The following is a 20,626-nucleotide window of genomic DNA, read 5'->3' as shown; positions in this document are numbered from 1 at the left end:
GGGGGTCCCTGCTGTTTGTCAAAGTGTAGTTTGACATTGCTCCACCAAGGATTTGACTTTGACTGTGTCATCCGGATATTCACATATTGTGCTCTGCTAGAAAAAAAACCACATTGTTTCAGTGATAAGAAATGAATTCCATCCACCATCGAACCAATACTTGGAACTAGAAGGTGACTTAGACCTGGCACTAGGCCCATCTTGTGTAAATTCCAAGTTGATAGTGCTATTACAGTGATACATGGTTCCAGTTATCCACTAACACGGTCACAGGGTTTTATTTCAATACACCCTGGAACATGGTCAGAAAATAAAGCTATCGCATCAGCATGTGCTTGTTTAATCACCGCCCCCCCCCTCCCCACCCCATGACTTTGATAGTTGCCAATATAAACGTTAAAGTTATCATTAATGTACGGGAAGTGATAAACAGGGGGTATAAATAAAGACTCCCCCGCTTAGTGTGACCAGTGGAACGCTCCAGAGGCAACCACAGCTCAAAGATGAAGCTCCTTCTCCTGCTGGTACTGGCGGTGTGGCGTGCAGGTAAACCCATGACGAGAGCTTCAATGCGCTACTTATGAGAAGCTTGACAAACGTTTTATCGCGACAGACATGCTATTTAGTTGGGCCTATATTAAGAACCCTTTGCTTTGATTTACAAGTGTATGTGGTGCACGAGTGCAGATTATTCCGGAAATTGATGCTTCAGCTTTTCCGTTACCACAGGAGCTCTATACACATGCTCCTTGCTCGTAAATCGGGGAACAGATAAACCATCAGTGTCACCTCTTCCCATCGTTTTGCCACTCTTTCCCGCTTTTCCATCTCCCTTCACCCCCACCGAGCTCTGCTTACTGCTCCCTGGCTCTCTGTCCCTTTCAGAAAGAGTGGAACTTCCACAGGTTGCTCGCCTCTTTGCAGCATGGATGCCCTCCGGCCTAATGCTAGCAATGCACATGAGCCGCCATGCCTCTGTAAAGTGAATCTCTCATAATTGTGATGCTGTTGGCCCTCACACTCCTGGGCTTGTATGCCATGGTGCCTGCTTCACTAATGAGAAATTGACTTTTTAGTGGATTTATAAAAATGTTTGCATTAGGCACTGTCTGATTACCTATTACTAAAATGTATTCTTTGAAAGCACTTGTTAGAGCTTAAACACTAAATCATTTTGTATCAGCCTATTTTATACACTGGGCCACTGGATTTGAGATTATGTGATTCTGTGGCCACAACTTTTTTTGCATATGCCACATAATCTGTCATCTGATGAATAATCTGCAGATTTTAACAAAAAATAATTGTTTGTAGCTCAAATGGAACAAAAGTTACTTAAAAACATGGCAACAAGTCCCTGTGCACTGTAAAGCCAGTCAGAAATGTTGACTGGTCATCTTTCAATTCCATGTTGCTGTATTTGAGTGTTTAAGTGGTGCTGATCAGGTAAAGTCTTTGCACAGGCAGTGCTACAATGTGTACAAATTACAAAAATGTCACAAATAATATCACAAAATGTGCCACATTATGCCACATTGTTAACTTCTGGGACACTCTCCGGTTTTACGCCACTCTGAACTCACGTGGTTCCCTCTGAAAAAACTCGGCGGACCAACTGGGCTACCCCACTGGTACTCCTCAGCTGTCCGCAGCCAGGACCAGGCCCTAGGCCATCCAGGTGCCACTGGTCCTTGCCTAACCACAGAGTGGGGGGGGGTAGTAACCCCTGGCACATTGCAACCATTCTCCACTCTACCCCTCATCAGGGCAGTTCTAAACTGCCACTGATCCTCCAGCCTAGGGTCTGTACCCTGAAGCTGACCAAAAGTCACGGGCGAGGCTCTCCTCCCCCTACCTCTTCTTCTAGGGTTCCGTCCTCTCTTCCTCTGAGAGGCACCCTCATAACTCAACTTTCCCACCAGCTCAGGACCTCTCCCTGAGAACTGGTCTCCCAACCTAGGGTTTAACCCCTCAGGTTGCACCGGGGTCAGAGGCGAGGACTCCCTCCCTCTGCACCCCCTTCCAGAGTTTGGCACCCTCCCAACTGGAGTGGTGCCCCTAACAGCTACATCGGTCAGGACACTGCTTACAGTCGACCTGCCCTCCAGGACAGGCTGATCCTGAACCTGGATTCCCAACCAGGGGTCTAAACCCTTTGGCTGAGTACTTGCCTGGCACTCCAGGACTTCTGGGGACTTACACACCATCCCCCCGAGAGTAACATATGCCTCATATGTTGCGTGACAGTCTGCCTGGCGCAGATCTCCCGTCCCCTGTCCACCTGACAGTGCGCGAAGATCCCCCAGGAAAGACGCGTGGTCACCATGGTCACTTCTAGGAGACTCAGCCCTCCCGGCTGGTTCCTGACCTACTGGCTCCTCCACCGGGGAACACAGCCCCATGCCACTCCTCTCGCTGGACTTCTTTACCCTCCCTACTGGAGCGGTACTGCCAGACATCAGAACCACTGGAGCTCTACTTACAGATGCTGTAGGTTCTCCATACCCTCGGTGATCCTCCTCAAAGGGACTAACAGGACAGCCTAGGCCCCCAACCTGGCGTTCCCTGAAGAAACCATCCAGGCTCTGAGACTGGGTTTCGGGCCTCTGGGGACTCGAAGTCACCCACTCACTCCTACTCCACTGAGATAGGACGTGAGCCCCTACACCCCTCTCACTACTCTGGGACCTAGCTGGGCTACTCTGAACCTCTTCCCCACTACTGGACGGGAAGATACCTGAGCCACTACTGTTAGAAGTACTCTCCCATTCCTCATCAGAACCTTGGGCCCTTTCCCAACGGTCTGCTTCCTCTGCAAGGTCCCAAGGACTCAAGGAGTCACACCCCAACAGGTATTGGCGCAACCCGGGATAAAAACTACTGACTAGCTGCTCTTTGATAACCAGATCATACAGTCCGTCAAAATCCCATTTCGTGTTAACCTTTATCCAATCATCCAGTGCATCATCACATTCATCCACAAACTCCTCCCAAGACTGGTGAGACAGCTTCCTACTGCCCCTGAATTTCAACCTAGACTCGTCTTGGGAAACAGGTACCATACTTTGGGAACTGGAAATGGGACTTCCTGCACTGGACTTTATCTCGCTGCCACCACTGGACTCTACCCTCCCTGGGGAATCCAGAAAACTACCACTGCGCTCAGGGGACAACTTACCCTCCAGAGCTAATTTCTCTCTGGCAAAGGCCCTCTCTGCCTCTGCCATCCTTTCCTGTGCTAAGACCCTCTCGGTCTCAAACTTTTTCTCCTCCGCACCCAGCTGCGCTATCTCCTTGGCATGCTCTAACCTGAGCTTCTCCAAAGCCAGCTGATGCTCCCTTTCTTCCCTCGTATCTACCCACTCCTCTGGGGACAGGAAAAGGGATGGGGCGCTGCTCCTGACACTGGACCCAGCAAGGGACTCCCTATCTATGGGGTCTTCACTATCTACTGGCGTCCCTGTCAGGTCACTTTCTTCCTCCTCTTCAGATTCCTCAGGGCTCCCCTCAGACCCATCACCCTCTTGGCGTGTGGCCCGGGCCCTATCTTCCTCACTGCGCTCACGTTCCCATTCATCCTTTTGCCATAGGATCAGGTTGTCCCTCAGTTTGGACTGGGTGTCTGACTCACCCACCTCTATGTCTCTCTCTTCACAGAACCTAACCAACTCTAACATACTGTATCTAAACAGACCACAGAAATTAAAAGCTGGCTCCATTTTGGCGGACGTTCTCGAGAAAAGTTCAACACAAGGAACCTAGGTGTCTGAGCTAAAACAGGAGTACACAATTCGCAAAGGACACCTTTAGGAGAGGAAATAATGGAACTCAAAAACAATAATCCCCAAAATGTGATTATCTAAAATGTAGAGTTTTGTGGTGCAGCCAGTTGCTGCTGCGGTACAGCGCAAACGCAAGTCCGATCCCACCGCTGATCACCAATGTTAGAAATGGGATTTCTGGTTGGCTAGGGCTTGCGCCAAAGCCAGGCAGAAACCACCACTCTAGTCAGGGCTGGGGAGTTACACGCCAAAGATAACCCCTGCTCACCCCCTTGGTAGCTTGGCACGAGCAGTCAGGCTTATCCCGGAGGCAATGTGTAAAGCGTTTGCGCGCGCACCCAGCAACAACACCCAAGGCCCACCACAAAAGAAACTCCACACAAGGTATTATATAAAAATAGCCTTTGTATTATACCAAAACACATTAGATAATATTCACACAATTTACTCTGTGCCAACTGGCACGGGCAGAATTTACAGGGGGATTATCTACATGGGACAGGGCCTCATGGACCACTGTCAGGAATAAGCACTTTTAGATCTAACACTTGGTAGGAACAACACTTTAGAACATAGCACATACAATCACTGTAGCACCAATTAGAAAATGTAGCGCTCAACCAATAACCACTGGTAACAGGTAAGTACCACCTACGCAACCCTAACCACCTTAGCAAAATATTACGCAGGGAACCATGAACTTACTATTTGTAACCTATACTAGGAAAAACCTTCTCCTACGCATAGGCACAGTTAGCAATAAACATGGCATAAAGGAAAGGCACATTGCGCAAAAGTACCCCGGTAAACATACCCATGTACCCTAGGTGAGGGCACAACACAAGAAAACTGTCCCCAGGCCAACCTGGCCTTTCAGGGGCTCAAACGCCCTTTGTCCAGCAGAGTCAGGGCAAGACTGCGCAGGCTGCGCAACCCAGGAGCAACTGAGCACAACCTAAACGTCGCAGCTGCCCACTAAGTGCTGGGCAGCTGGGGAAATGAGTCCGGGCACCATTGTGCCTCCTGAGCCCTCTCTGGGATGCCCCATGACAATGGGGGAGCCTTGTGGGCTATATACAATTGATGGGGCCAACGTTGGAGCCTCACAGGGCTCTAAAGGAATTATGCCCCCAAAAGGTTGGAGTCCCACTCGGGGACTCAGCAAGACAAAAATGCCCCCAAGGTGCTGGAGCTTGGCTCGGGCTCTAAAACAAATATTGCGGTCCCGTTGGAGTCCCTCTGGACACTACACCAAGAATACCCGCCTCGTTGGAGTCCCGCTCGGGGGACTCGTTAACAAACAATTTGCCCCGTCGTTGGAGCCTCGTGGGCTCGAAATCGCCAAAGAAATGCCCCTGCCGTTGGAGCCTAACTCGGGGCTCTGAACACCAAGGAAATGCCTAGAATAACGTTGGAGCCGTTGGGGCTCTAAAACAAATATGCCCCCAAAAGCGAGGGAGCGCACTCGCGCTCGGAACCAACTGTGCCCCGTAACGTTGGAGCCTTACAGTCTCTAGAACAAACAATGCGCCCCATTGGAGCGGCCCGCTGCCAGGCGGGGCCGCTCTGCCTCTGCCTCTCCCCACCCGGACTCCCGTGCACACTCACCGGCTGGGGGGAATGGCGGAGGTGGGACTCCTCTCTCGCGGGTATCGGCGGTCTTCACCCGGGCCCCCTCCTGGGACCCGGGACTTGAATGCTGAGCCTACGGGCTCCGAACACGAAGGCAGCACGTCCCAGTGCGGGGTGGGCTCCCGCCTGGGTGGGGGATGCGGCGCTTCGCCTCCGGGCTTCAGCCCCGCCCACACTAAAGCTTCCCGGACTGCTTCCGGGTCACCGCGGGCAGCGCGGCGGCCCTGGAGGCTTTGGCGCCGGCAACACGGGGTAGGCACCCGTTCTTCAAATACACAATGCGGGGTGGGCTCCCGCACTTTAAATAAATAGATAAGCGGGGTGGGCACCCGCGGCAGACACACATATGCGGGGTGGGCTCCTGCAAAATAAAGAGATCAGCGGGGTGGGCACCCACCAACGAGCGCCACAATGCGGGGTGGACACCCGCTTTAAACACGGCAAAAGCGGGGGAATCCCTACATCGGGGTTCCCTTGCAGTGTGTCGTAGCGCCGTGCTGCTGGCCACAAATGGAGGCGCTTCTTCCGTAAATCAAGGTTTTAGCGCTTCCCCGGCGCTGGCAGGCAATGTCCAGGGAAAAGCCTTTCAGGCAAGGTTTTCAGAAGCAGGGGGGGAAAGACTGGGCCCAGGGGCCAGCTCACAGGGCCCTCCAGCAGGGAGGCAGTCCCCAGTGGCGGTCTCTCCTGGTGCCCAGCAGCAGCAGGCCCCCCCTCAAGTGAGGATCAGAAAGAGAATATTTTGTAAGGGGACACAGCCCCTTTTTTTACACATAATACCTTTGTCTCAAGGTGCAGGGGAGGGGCGAACCAGATGCAACTTGTTCTTGAGCACTTTGTTTTGCTCAGCCCCTCTCCCTATTCACAGGACAGGCCAGGGTCATCAGTCGCACCACAGGGGGCGGAGCCAGCATTGTGTGGGGAAAGCCCAGCCCTATTCTGGTCCTAGGTGTACTCCTCCCACCCATCTGGCTGCTGATCTCCCCATTCACCACTGGGTGACTCATCCTGACTCTGGGGATTCCCTAGCCCATCACATGACCTCAGCCAGCCAATCACGCGCCAGGCAGTCACTGCACATTTATGCCAGCGTCTAGAAGTGGCACGTCCATACTAGCTACATTGACACTGCACACATCATCGCGCAGCATTTCATCACACGAGTCCATACATACCAAACTCGCACCTGCACTCCCCACGCATCAGGAACTACTAGGGACACATACATTCCCCCATGCATTCCTATGGGAGGGCAGGCCAACCTCACTACACGCACGCACTTTACCCTGGGACACAGCGGTAAAGTGCGCAGAAGCCAAAAATTACTAACACCAGGTCACAATTAACAGCAAAAAGTTTTAGGGGTGAACCTGACAGAAAGGGCCAAGTCCAACACACATAATTTGCCTTTTCTTGCCATTTAATTCAGTCAACCCTGCAGCATAATTTGGTCCTCCACTGCCAAATAATTCCAGTGGCCCTGGCTATACTGTCCTTAATACAATTTTAAATAAAGACTTATATATTCACAGTGCTCACTATTATTGTCCGGGGCTCCCTAGTCCAACAACTGTTTTCTTACTCCACATTCATGTAAAGCACTCTGATACCTCCGGGTCTAGCTAGCACTATATAAAACTCTTTAAATAAATAAATTAAATTAATAAACGCATGCCTTTACAACGTGGTTTTTACATCGCAACATCCATTACAACACATGATTTACAACACATGCCATCACAACACATTTTTAGAAACTAAATTTACAGCGCATTCCATTACAACCCATACCATTACAACACATACCATTACAATGCATACCATTACTACACTTAATACTTTTAGGGCAACAGTAGGTTAAGTGTTGGATAGTGTATGGGTAAAAATTACTATTCCCACTCCAGTGAGTGCAACAGTAGGGTAGGGGTTGGATAGTGTAGGGGTAAAAAGTACTAATCCCACTCCAGTGAGTGCAACAGTAGGGTAAGTGTTGGATAGTGTAGGGGTAAAAATTACTATTCCCACTCCAGCGAGTGCAACAGTAGGGTAAGGGTTGGATAGTGTAGGGGTAAAAACTACTATTCCCACTCCAGTGAGTGCAACAGTAGGGTAAGTGTTGGATGGTGTAGGGTTACAAATTACTATTACCCATTACTTACCTTATAATGCGTTGTAATGGCATGCGTTGTAGTGACATGCTTTGTTATGGCTGTGTTGTAATGGCATGTGATGTAAAGGCAGTTGTGTTTTAATTACTGCATTGTAAATGTAGTGCGTTGTAATGACTGCGTTGTAATGGTTGTTTTCCCCTGGTGGCCTGCTGGTCTTGGACCCACCCCCCTACCAACAACCCAGGCCAATACCCTCAGCTTAGTCATCAATAACTCACCTGGACCGACATAGTAAATGCAGTCTCCACCTCCTGCTTCCACACAGTAAAGATGCTAAAACAGATCATCAAATCAAACCCACCAACACCTGCAGAACCATCACTTAAGCTCTAATAACACCCGGTAAACAGAAACACCCTCTACATTGGAATCAACACTCAACTGACCAGGCGACTCCAGGCCATAAAGATCTCAGTAGCCAGGCTCACCTTCATCCTTCCTCCCTGCACGTACATCACCCGGCACCTCAAAGAATTCTACCGGCTCCCCATCCACAAAGGAGCTCTCCTCATGCAGACATTCAAAGCCTTACACAATATAGGCTCTGCCTACCTCAACAACCACATCAGTTTCCACAAACCTACCAAAGACCTCCGCTCAGCCGGACTCCTACTCGCACGCATCACACACATACTCAAAACCAGGATGCTTGGTCGTTCCTTTTCCTACCTCAATCCTAAAGCCTAGAGCGAGCGGCCCATGCAGATCAGGGCTTCCTCCTCAGTTCTTGAGCTCCGCAAGAAGCTGAAGGTGTGGCTCTTTATCTCGGCCAAGACCAAACTGTGCTAGGATAACTTTACTGGGTGAATTGCACACTCTACAAAAACACATAACATAACTCACAAAGGGAGACATTCCCATTAACAAACAATACATTTTAGATCTAGGAACAGGAATCAGTGAATTGCGCTCAAAGACGCTGAGAAGGTGTTTTAATACTCAGGGTTCTGGAGTGATATTCAGGTAGTTTATCTTGTCTTATACCTGCTCCCTTTTACGCTAAGCATGAACTGTGTTCACTATGGCTGGAAAAATCCACCCTGGGGAGCTCTGTCACAAAATTGATTCCTGTGCTTCCCATGATCCTTCATTCCATCACTGGAAAACTGGAAACTTGCAACCAGATTGCAATTTTTTGTAAACAAAATTCACAACAAAAAGAGGTAAAATTATGGCGACTCCTGAAACATCAGTTTTATCAACTATGTCAGCTCATGTGTTGTCCTTATTCACTTCAGATAATATTCCTGCATTCCCACAAAAGATGTTAAAATTATCTATGAATATAAGAAGTCAGAAATGCATAGCCCCAAGTGTCGATAACTCTTCACAAAAGTTAGTTGTTAAGGGCAACTTATTATCACTACTTTGCCTAGGATAGGTGAATAAGCTATTGGTCACTCCTGTATGTACTAGGTATCTGATTCCATAAATGTGAGAACATCTGACCTAGACCTCTTCAAGTTTCTCCTGAATCCTCTCTTGCAGCTGCCTACCCAACAAAGGTTGAAGATATCAATGATATTGTCAATGGCTACAACTGTGCCCGAAACAGTGCTCCCTGGCAGGTCTACTTCATGTGCAATGGAGGCCGCTGGTGTGGAGGGTCTCTGATCAATCAGTACTGGATCGTATCAGCTGCACACTGCTATCAGCCGTGAGTGTTTTTTTTCTTCCACACAATCGATCAATTGTTGAAATATACAGATGGGTGCATGATCCGAGCACAGGAATGATGCTATTACTCATTTACCTCTGAAACATTTCTGTTGGTATTGTACTTCAAGGCAAAAGAATGTCTAACAGTGTATAAATGCAGATAAAAATACTATTTAAAGCAATGTTAACTCATGATAAGAGCAAGGTGAATGCTGGGCCCCCTGTGCCCTCTACCATTAGGTACCTGTGTGAAGCACACCAATTGTGCACACGTCTTGTTTGTGCTGTTAGTGTACTTCCCGAGAACCGCCCGTCCATGCGTTTTTTTATGTAATACGGCACCGGCGCAAGGGCAAAGATGTTTGCTCACTCAGATGAAGGAGTATCTCTTCAGGTGTTCATGCTTAGTATTCCCGTGCACAGTAATGGTACTACAAAATGAGTACAGACTCTTGTGCACCCCTCTGTAATACAGAAAAGTACACGGCGTGCAAAAACGGGCCCATTGCACCATTGGGATATTTCTGTAATACGTCCCCTTGTGGGAAGTTTTCAAAACTTGACCTCATTAACTGTACTTCTAAACTTATTACTCAATGAGCATTGGCAACACCAATAGGTCTGGCTTCTGAATGCACTGTCAACAAGATGAAAAAATCCATTTAGGTTAATGACTGCCATCCTCCCATCTGTGCTGCTGCCAGAGAAAAACAGTATGAATTATCTGGTTATCTATACAATGTCATGTGTGTAGCCCTGAAAGTTCCACCTTGGGAAGCTGGATAAATGAATAAAATGTTTACATCTGTGTGGAGGGCAAGAACTTTTTCTGTGGCAGCACGCATATTCCTCCCAATTAGAGGAGAGAGGATGTAGCCTTAGGGTTAGAGCGGTCGACCTTGAAGCGGGGGAACCGGGTTCGAGTCTTCCACGACGCTCAACATCCTGTGATTCTGGGCAAATCACTTAATCTCCCCATGCCAAACAAAACTGAATGTGTCCTTGTGTAACGAAACTGGTGCTCATGTAAAGCACTCTGATACCTGATGTCTCGGGTCTAGTTCGCACTATATAAAACTCTAAAAAAAATGTACTCCTTGCTCCCAGCAAAGCCTCCTCTAGAGATGCTCACAAGGAGCTGTTCAGGGTGCAGATATTGGGTGGGTAGGGTGTGCCACAAGCACTCCTTTTTGCAGACTCAGGGAAACCATTTTTGCCTCATGGAAACGTTTTTCCCATCTGGAGAAAAATAGGAGGGTATAAATATATTCGTTTTACTAGACTACGATGCGACTTTCGTAAATTTCAAAAATGTAATAGCATCCCACATGTCGTATCAGTCGATGAGGTTTTTATTTGATCTACAACCTATGTCTGCCCCTTTCTCTGACCACACTCATGAGATGCATGTGAGGCTGCGTGACCACAGCTCTCATTGTGAGCAGCACACAGAGTGGTATTTCCCCTTCGCACCTACTGAGCAGCACAATCGAGACGGACACATTGAAAGTTCCCCCCATATGTTGTACTAGACCGTGACACTGCAGGGATCAGCAGGAACATTTTTCAGCAGGTGCGCACAAGCCGTGCTTAGTTTATTAAAAAAGTAAGCGTCAGGGACCTTCTGAGGATGCAATTGTTTGCAGCTTGCACAACCTTTGTCTACTACCGGCACTGCCAATGACAGTAGCAACACAACTACTAACCGTTGCACACCACACCACACCACTGCACAAGTCTGACAATTCAGACTATTCCTGGCCACCCAAAGCAATAAGAATGGCGTGGGCGGCAGGTACTATTCGTTTTTTAATGTACATAAATTATTAAACACTGTTGTTGTGCTCATCTCAAAATTAGACAGATACCGCCACCATATGGAATGCTGGCATTAGTGGTACTGTTGAGAATTAAGGGCCAGATAGATGTACAAAGAAGGATTTTTCCGGTCTAATCAGGCCGTTTGCGAGCAGAAAACGTATTTTTATGATGTACAAAATGCAAAATGCAATTCGGTAACTAGTTACTGAATAACATTTAGCATTTTGCATTTGTGAATCAGTATTTGGATGGGTCTTGTTTAGGGCATCCCTTCCAAATACCAAATCGTATGGTATGTGATCTTGTTTTGCAACCGAATTCTGGTCGCAAAACAGTAATACTTTACCACAAGTTTAAAACTGATGCTAACCCATTTGCAGAGGGGAAGGGGTCCCCAGGGGCCCTTTCCCTTTTAGGATGTAAATAATATTTTTTAGAAGCAGCAGTTGTCCCACAGATCACTGTCTACTCTTAAAAAATGACACTTCAGGGTTTCATTTTCTACTTTTTGAATGCATCATGTTTTCCTTTAAGGTAAACAGGCTGCTTTTACAAAAAAAGCCTTGCTTTATTAAAAAGCAATCACGGAAATGTTGGTTGTTGACCTCAGCAAGTCACCATCCCTTTGATGTCTGCGATTCCTAATGGTTTGCAAATTGCGACTTACTTCATTAATATGTATGAGGTAGGTTTACTTCCGACTCACAAAGAGGTGCTAATAAAATTAGAAATACCAATTTCCTAATCGCCATTCAGAGAGAATCGAAATTAGGAAATTGGTATTCCAAATTTTTGTCCATCTGGCCCTAAGCACCAGTGCGAGCACCGAAATCCATGTCTCAAATTAAGCACTAGATATAGCAACCTAGATGCGTTTTGCAATAGCCCGTGACCCCATTTCATACTTTGACTCATGCACATCAGTGGGACACATTTTTTCGCTCACATGAAAGCATCTACTACAAGAAAGAAAGCCTCACTCTAAAAACATGTAGAATTTCAGGTCAAGGGACCCAAATGCTGCCTGAGTCTAGGGGCATGCGATGAAATCACGATTTAGTATACGTGATTCCCTATTGAAACCCTTAACACGTTTTGCCCTATATAGGATTTTTTTCCCTACAATGCATTGATGTGTTGTTCTGCCATTATAAAATACAAATCTTCATTTGGTTTGCGTGACATGAAAGGCTTATCTCGCCTCTAAGAAGTATCATCAATTGCCTTCCATGATTCCAATTGGATGCGAGCATCCTTTAGCTGCAGATAAGTTTCCTCTTCCAAAACCAGTCATTGCGACGCATGCCATTGTCATGCTAAGTGATGTAGTACAGAGTTTATTCATGCACATCTTCCCCAGGTGGAAGCTCTACATCCGAAAAAGATACCTTTGTAGTCTTGAGAGCTCCTAACCCTATTCTGTTGGTCATTTATTCGACTGTAGATCTGTAAAGTTGCTCGCAGGCTTTTTTTCCCCCCTCTCTTGCTCCAATATATACAAACCCACTCACTCGTCCGCTCACAGCCAAGCCTTTTCTATTCATAGGCCATAAGACAGCCACTTCCGGTATCCTGCTGTGGGGCTCCACTCACGAACCCTCTGGAGCAGGGCTTTAACTGGGATAGAAAATGCGTGGCCTCTGAAACAAAGGACGTGACCGTATAGAGGACACTAGAATCCTGTGTTGCGCAAATTCACAAACAGTTCTGTCACAAAATCATAAGCAACAATATGTTTAAATGTATGCAGCAACATTTTCTGTGCATTTATAAATAGTGTGTCTGAAAACGATTTTTTAAGCGAAATGACTGGTATTTTTAAATGACCGACACATTTTATAAGCTAGTTACCAATAGTATTGAATGAAGGGCTAAAAACTCCATGAGGGACCAGCAGCAATGCCGGTGCAGCCCAGGGTGTAAAGCAGCCCGAGAGACGACGGGGGCTTTATGGAAGCAGAGGGTGGGTGGCTGCTTGTGCATTTTTACTGACAAAGTCCCATTGCTCTGTGTTTCAGTGAAGCGGGACCTTAGAGCCAAGAGTTTATCACAGCGATAGAATCGATGAAGTAGAAATAAAAAACACACTCAACAGAACTTTGCATCAGTGGTAGTAAACTCTCTATCACACTATCTGCAGCGATAGAAGGGTTTTCACAGAATGCTATAGTCTCTGTTTTACATCTCTCCTTTAGTCTGATCAGCTGAAAATGTAGCTAATCCTTGCCTCAGTGTTACATTTAGAGCCGGCACTCTGCCCACCACCCCTCTTGCCCCCTGCAGAGTCCACGGTGTCCAGGGTGTGCTTCCAGATCACTATCGGTGCCCGCATTATGGAAGTGCCCTGAGGGCGAAAAGGGCGTTTGCGCCTGCTTCTGCATTACAAAAGTGGGCCACAGACGCTTGTACGGCCCCTTCTGTAATACCAATAGCACTGGTGAACATAAAGTGTTAGCGTTATCTTCAGACAGCATTCCCTCATTTGCTTGGGGACATGGCACCATGCAAATGAGGGAATCCCTTTGCTTCTGCACACGTGTCATATTACAGATGCAAGCGCAGAGGCAAAGAAGCTCTCAGGAGGCACACAAGAATTTGCTGCCCCCTGGGCAACGCAAGTTCGCAGCTGCCCGAGGGCAGCACATTCATGGTAATACGGCACATTTTCATTGTTTGCGCTGGGCCTATAATGGTAGCCTTCTTGTGTGGGTGAATGGGGTCCCATGGACCCCAGATATCCCCTTGCAGGTGGGTGCAGTCACTCACTGCACCCACCTGCAAGGGGATCTCTAATCCCCCTTAAAATTGCAGGTGGGCTACCGCCAGCACTGTGAAACGCAGAGCGACTTCAAAACAGCCGTACCGTTTTTCACAAGAATGCACTGCCTTCAGAGCAGCGCAAGTTCGCGGTTGCCCTGGGGGCAGCGCATTCCATGTAATAGGGTGCACTTTCCATGTTTGCGCCTGGCAAGAGAGGTTGGAAATGGCGTTGTGCACGTGCACCCGGCCCATTTTACTGGCAGGGTCACAGATTCATCCGCCTCTTCGTCCTCTGTTGTCTCATGTGCCTCACGTATGGGTGGTACTGGCCTTTCTCCAGCACTGTGTGGCAGTGACACCTCAGGGGCCGAAGGTGGAATGTCTGCCACACTGTGTGGCACTGACACTTCAGGGGGCAGAGATGTGGATGTAGTGGTAGCAGCAGCATGCATTGGCGCCAGGCCTTGTGGCAGCAATGCCATGAAGATGGTTTTGAGGTCATTGTGGAACCCAGTTACCTCTCGCCGGTGTGCAGCCGTGGCCGCCACTCTTTCCGCATTGGCCCGCTCCATGTTCTCCATGAGCTTCTGCATGAGTCCCAACTCCGGGGCGAGCTTGCTGGAGCCACTCTGACTAGACAGTTGTTCTTGTCTCACAGTCAGGACTCTAGCAATGTCGGTCATGGTTCATTGGAGAGCATGGAGCAGACTGTGGGTGTCCGTTAAGGACTGTGAGTGGTCCCTTATGGGACTTAGACACCCATGTATGCATCTAGTTTATCTGCCATGTGGTTGGAGCCCAACCACACCTGTTCAGCCAGCTGCTCCTGGCATCCCAACACACGGCGTTGAAAGGCCATTTGTTCTTCGTGGGGGTCCTGGGAGGCTGCCTGCAGTGTTGTCTGTGCAGGGTGTGAGTTCTCCTCATTGCAGCTGGGCTGCCCTGCTCCTGGAGGTGTGATGCGGAGACTGTCAATGTACTCTCGGAGGGCGTCGGAGTCAAATGTGTCGTGGTCTTCTTCGTCATCAGAGAAGAGAGGTTGGGACTGCTCTGCAGGAGGTGGTGATTGTCCCACTGCAACGTGAAGGGGAGATGCAGTTTAACAATGTGTTCACATGTGTGTTGTCACATTGTACATGTTTACATACAGACTGCATGACTGTGTACATCGTGGCTGTTTCGGAGGAGCTGCCCATTTGCTGCTGGACAGTGGACATTTCAACATCACGGCTGTGTGTTTGTACTTGTAAATTATCAACTCACATTTCCCTGCAATGCCACTTATGATTGGCAGTGTCTACACCCAGTTGGCACCAGTTGTGTCCTTTGTTCTGTGGTGAACGTGTTGCGGTTTGTGCCACTTCGTTGTCAATGTTGATGTGCTGTGCACGTGATGTGTGTGTGCAGCATTTTGAGGGAGTCGCCCCTGCAGCTCTGATTTGCCTGCCCCTTATCCCTTACATTAGGTGCCTCTGACTTCTGTGCTCATACAGTGCTGAAATGTTGCATACTTGGGTATATAGTTCTCTTGGTGGGAGTTGGGGTTTGGGGCATGATTTGTCCACAGCTGTGCTTTACTTACTTGTTTATGTGTGCCATTGTGCCCATCTCCCCCGTCCCCCCAGTCCCTGCTCGTTACTCACCCTCTTACTGTTGTGTGCAGTCCTGTTGAGCAGTGTCAGGTCCCCCAACTTCTGCCACCGTCCCCCCACTGATGACTGTGGACACCATTTCCTCCATGTCATCCAGTTTGCATTGCTGCCTTCCGGTTGTTGGCGAGTTTCAGCTTGGTTTTGCACTTGACGTCCTCCCAGCGCCTCTTGACCTCGTTCATTGCCCTCGTCAGCACTCCGACTGCATTCACCTTGTCCACGATGGCCTGCCATAGTCCATTTTTTGTTGCCAATTACACAGTGGAGGTGACAAACAGTTGTTGATGGTGTTCGACCACTTCTGTTATCAGGATCCTGTTTTCCTGCGGACTGAAGTTCTTCTTCCTAATCTTCTTCTCCTTGGCCTTCCCTGACCCAGAGGTCCCAGGCAGGTGCTCCGGGGGGATTGTGGGGTTCTGGTTCTCCTCCGTACTTGCTCCGGCAACATCCATTGTGCTTGGCTGTAGTTTGGCATTTGTCAGTTTTTTTTCTACTTTTTTGGTGATTGTTCCCGCGTGACGCATTTGAACTGCAGGCCTGTCACTGGTTTCGCTGATTTTTGTATCGCATTTGGCCTCATCCCAGCTTTTTTTGCATTTGCGTTTTGCATTTTTGCGTCGTGGCGTTGATTTTATCTTGGTCAGTTGACACGTAATCTGGTGACTATCGCATGGTACTGCCGTGTTGTGAATGCCTGGTAAACACGGCGTCAAATTCCTGCGATCGACTGTGATGTTGTAGGTTGCGTTAAGTAACTTTTGCGATGGTTATCACACGTTCTTGAGAATATGCCCCACAGTTTCTTAAGTTCGCATACAATTTCCAACTCCACATTTTGAATATTTTCCACAAAAAGCAGTAAATGGAATCCTATGGTAGGAAATGAAGTTATCGGTTTAAAGGTAAGTACTTGGCTGTGAGAGTTGAGTTTTTGGGGTTAGACCAGCGTTTCCCCAGGGTCAAGGATGCACTCAAAGAACACCCTCAGCAAGAATAGGGTGGCCGGGTCCAGAGTACTTAGGCCCAATGTTATCCAGTGTTATCCAGTGGGGGATTGGGGGCTTCCGGTTGGTGGCTGCTCATGGGCACACCACTTGAAAGGGGATCCAAGTTAGCACGCAAGGTGCACCCACAGCGGCAAGAAGATCTTCTGGAGGCACCCACTGGTTGGAGAGGTAAGTTGGAATGTCTTGGTATGCTGGGACACTGTCGGCTGGGCCACCCAAGGCCATGGTACGTCACGTGCAAGGGTGTCTTTTGGCGTCAGGTTTTCCTTACAGGCTCCGGTCGGGGGGGGATCCTCCAGATAGGGGCTGCAGGCATCGTTGGGTAAACTTGAGGTAGGTCAGGGATCACCAGATCCCAGATCAGGATTGCCGCAGAGACCTTATCGTGGTGTTGGGCCACTTGAACTCGGGCCGTGGGCATTGGGTGCGGAGTTGTGCAGACTTGTGGATTTGGCCGGAGCCCAGAGTCTGTTGGTGAGCAAATCTCGTGCTCACAGCGGACAAAGTCTCATTACGGAAGGCAGGGCAGGTCCTCCAGGTTCTGGGGGGCAGCTGGCCACAGGACACACCGGGATCTCACTGGAGCAGGTCGAGACAGGCCAGTAGGGCTGGGGCCAAGTCAGTTGGTGTCCTCCTCTTCTTCCTTCAGTATGGTTCTTCGGTCATTCTTCTTCTTCTTTCTTCTTGTCTGAGGAGGCAAGGTTCGGGGTTGCCCCTCAATACAAAATTTAGGGTACAGGTAGGTACAGGTTGGAACCAATGGTTCCCTTCCTTGGGGTGGGAGGGGGCTTATAAGCTTCATTCTGGTTGGCTGGGTCCCCCCATCTTCAAGATGGTGGGGACTGGGAGTTGTGCTTTGCCTCGCCTCCCCCACCTGAGGGGTGGGGTTGGCAAAGGTGAGCGCACCTCTCCTCCTATCTTGGTTTTCTTGCAGATTCTCCTGCCCAAAGTGGGGGGTCAGAACCTGTGGTGGCCAGTTGCTGGGAGCAGCAAATGGCTGGGTCAGCTCACAAAGGCGGCAAGCCTTTGAAGCTTCCCCTTTGTGGACCCTGCCCTTCCTGGGGGAGGAGGATTCCCAGGATCTGATTTGTTTCAGGACCCCATGAGCGGGAGGCTCTCAACCCTGGGGTCCAGAAACATGTCTGGGGGTAGAAACTGGCGAGCAGTCAGTCAGCCAGGACACTAGAGTCAGGTTGTTTTTCTAGGATGCCCTCTGAGTGCATTTTGCATTAAATTCCACACTGGCATCAGCGTGGGTTTAATGTGCTGAGAAGTTTGATATCAAACTTCCCAGTTTTAGGTAAAGCCATTATGGTGCTGTGGAGTTCGTAATGACAACCTCCCAGACCATATACTCTTTATGGCTTTACTGCACCTACAATGTCTTAGAATGACTAAGACACTGTAAGGGTACAGGGCTAATGCACCTATACCCTCACCAGTGGCATAGTGCACCCAGCAACAGGTGTGGCTGAGCTATGCCATAGGTAGTGAGTTGCAGGAATGGCACACAGGGATGGGTTAGTAATCAAAAGGGAATGGATCACTTGTACCTGTAATTCCAGGGTCAGATGTGGTGACCTGCGTTAAAAACCCTCAAGCACGTTCAACAGCTAGGGCGGTATATCTTGATTCTCCGTCTCTATGAACGTGAAAGCATCATCATAGGGTTTTATTCTGGAATGCTTTCCTCCACCCGGAAGTAGGACCACTGGTTTTTACAGTAGTGACCAGAAATAGAATGAAAAGTGAGGTGAGGGTAGGTGAGAGTGAGTTAAAATTGCTTCACTCTTCTTCCCCAAAAACTCTTTATTCAGAAAGAGTGATAGCAAGGTTAAAAAAGGTGAATTGGTGCTACTATAGAAGTGTTAATGTTCTATAGCACCATGCTGTTGTGATGAGAGTCAAACAGTCAACATGTTTCAGCCCTGTGTTATCGCCCAGGTGGGGTCGGAGGGCTTTGTTCAGGACCAACGTGCAAGTTCTGGCTTTACAAATGACACAGTGGCTGACAAACTCATTTACTTTCTGGGACATCTGGGGCCAGAAAAAGTGGCTAACTAGCCTGTCCCAAGTCTTGGTCTGGCCATGGTGCCCAGCTAGGGGGCTGACATGGGCCAAAGTGAGTAAAACCTCTACCTCAGAGGCACTACCACTCTACTACTGGCACCAGGGTTGGGGTCCCTGGCCTCAGTATACAGGAGTTCCTCCTCCCAATAGGCTCTGTGGGTACCACTAACATCTCCCTTTTCATGTGCAGCAGCTTGCTGCCTCAGACCTTCAAGAGTTGGGCAGATCTGCTGTCAAAGGCACAGCTGTTCCCTACTGGGTACCCCTGGGCCTAAGAACTTACTCTACCTGGTAGGGGTCCAGTTCCATGGGCTCAGTTCCCTCTGGGGCTGCCAAGTCCTCTTCCTGGGGAGAGGGGCCCTGAATCTTTTGCTGTCCAGAAGCTGGTTCCACAGTCTTCTTACCTTTTCTCTTGGAAGGTTGGGCCATTCTTCCAGGCTCCAACACTGTCACCCTCTGCTCAGCTCTGTGCTCTAGTCTTGACACACAATCTCAAGGATGTTCAGCATTGCTGCATGGGTTTTTAATTCTACCTCGGCCCATGCTGAGGTCTCCAGCTCGTTCCAAGCAGACAGGCAGCTATAGGTTTTGGAGGGACCACTACTTGTTTCATGCCAGAAACCCCCTCCCCCAGTCTAATGTCACCATAGCCATGGCATGATTAGTGGTAACACTGTCAGCATTGGTGACTGGATATGACTTTCCAATCAGGTATTGCTCTGGAAAAACCAGTGTGTCTCTCACCATGGTGGCACTGCCACCTGTATCCCCCAAGGGTTCTATCCTAGTCCCATTTATCCAGGGGTATTGCAAATACTTCTTTAAGTTGGGAGGCCACACAGCCAAAGTCGAAAACTTAACTTCACCCTCAGTGACTAGAACTGCTTCAGTGTGAACCCTGATTTGTTCTGAGCACACTTTTGATTCCATCAGGAGATTGGCTACACCAGTACTACCAGGGGGCTTCTTTGTTAGGACAAGTAGCATCTCCAGTTAAGTGTCCCAACTCTTTATAGTTGAAACAATAGGCCTTCTGGGGATCAATGTTTTTCCCTTTGTAACTACCATCAGACTGGGACATGTTTTGGGACCCACGCTCCCTGAGCAGGTGTATGGGGCCCTTTTAAAGACTCTTGGGTTTTTTCCCCTGGGGAGGTTTGGTAACCCCATTCATTTGCTCACCCCCAGTGGCTGTTTTCGTGAACCTAGTCTTCACCCAGTGATCTGCTTTCTTTCCCAATTATTGTGGAGAAATTAGACCTAGGTCTTTCAGATGTTGATGCAACTTTTTATTAGTGCAATTACTTAAAATATGTTCTTTCATAAAAAGATTGTAAAGTCCATTGAAATCATGCACATTATTTCCAGTGAACCATCCATCTAGTGTCTTAACTGAGTAGTCTGCGAAGTCAATCCAGGACTGGTTTTGCGTTTTGTGAGCCTCCCTGAATCTAATTCTATATTCCTCAGTTGTGAGCCCAAAGCCCTCAATCAGAGTGTTTTTCATGAGGTCATAAGACCCAGCATCTGCCCCAGAAAGGGTCAGGAGTCTGTCCCTGCAGTTTCCAGTGAACAGTTACCAAAGGAGAGTCCCCCAGTGCGACTTCTTCACTTTTCTCATTCCACAGGCCCTCTCAAAGGCTGTGAACCATTTGGTGATGTCATCACCTTTCTCAAATTTGGGTACAACCCCTTTAAGGATTTTAGGATCATAAGATTGCTCTCTGTCCTTATTTATTAAGTTGCTGCCACCATTGATGGGTGCTTGGCCCATCTCTGCTGTTTCTTTTTCTAGAGCCAGGAGTCTGGTCTCTTGGTCGAATCTTTTGGCCAACCTTACTAAAAGGTTGGTCTGCTCATTGAGGCTGTCCTCAATGGGCTCAGAAGTACCTGTGGGGGATCTAAGTGCTGTGAGTAGTATTCTTGGAGTTAGGGGCACAGGGAACAAGGTGGCCCTAGGAAGTGAGGGGGTATGGAAGTTACCCTCATCCCCTCCACCCTCTTCCCCATCTGAGACGTCTTCACCTTGCTCAGAGGGGTGGTCTTTAGCATACCCTGCCAACAGCTTCTGGAGC

The 20,626-nt window shown here is 48.6% G+C and overlaps 1 protein-coding gene across 1 annotated transcript in view; it reads left to right on the top strand.

Annotated features, from left to right (window-relative positions):
- Positions 1–422: 422 nt before the first annotated feature.
- The window catches only part of LOC146817643 (trypsin-like), a 42,453-nt gene continuing 22,249 nt past the window's right edge, over positions 423–20,626 (top strand). Inside the window, exons 1-2 of the mRNA XM_085611103.1 lie at positions 423–546; positions 9,071–9,239. Coding sequence (XP_085467229.1) covers positions 504–546; positions 9,071–9,239 — 212 coding nt within the window. The 5' untranslated portion in view covers positions 423–503. The remainder of the gene's footprint in view (positions 547–9,070; positions 9,240–20,626) is intronic.

Source organism: Triturus cristatus, chromosome 6 (genome assembly GCF_964204655.1).
Source record: "Triturus cristatus chromosome 6, aTriCri1.1, whole genome shotgun sequence".
Classification (NCBI taxonomy): domain Eukaryota; kingdom Metazoa; phylum Chordata; class Amphibia; order Caudata; family Salamandridae; genus Triturus; species Triturus cristatus.
This window is presented reverse-complemented; position numbering and strand designations above follow the sequence as displayed.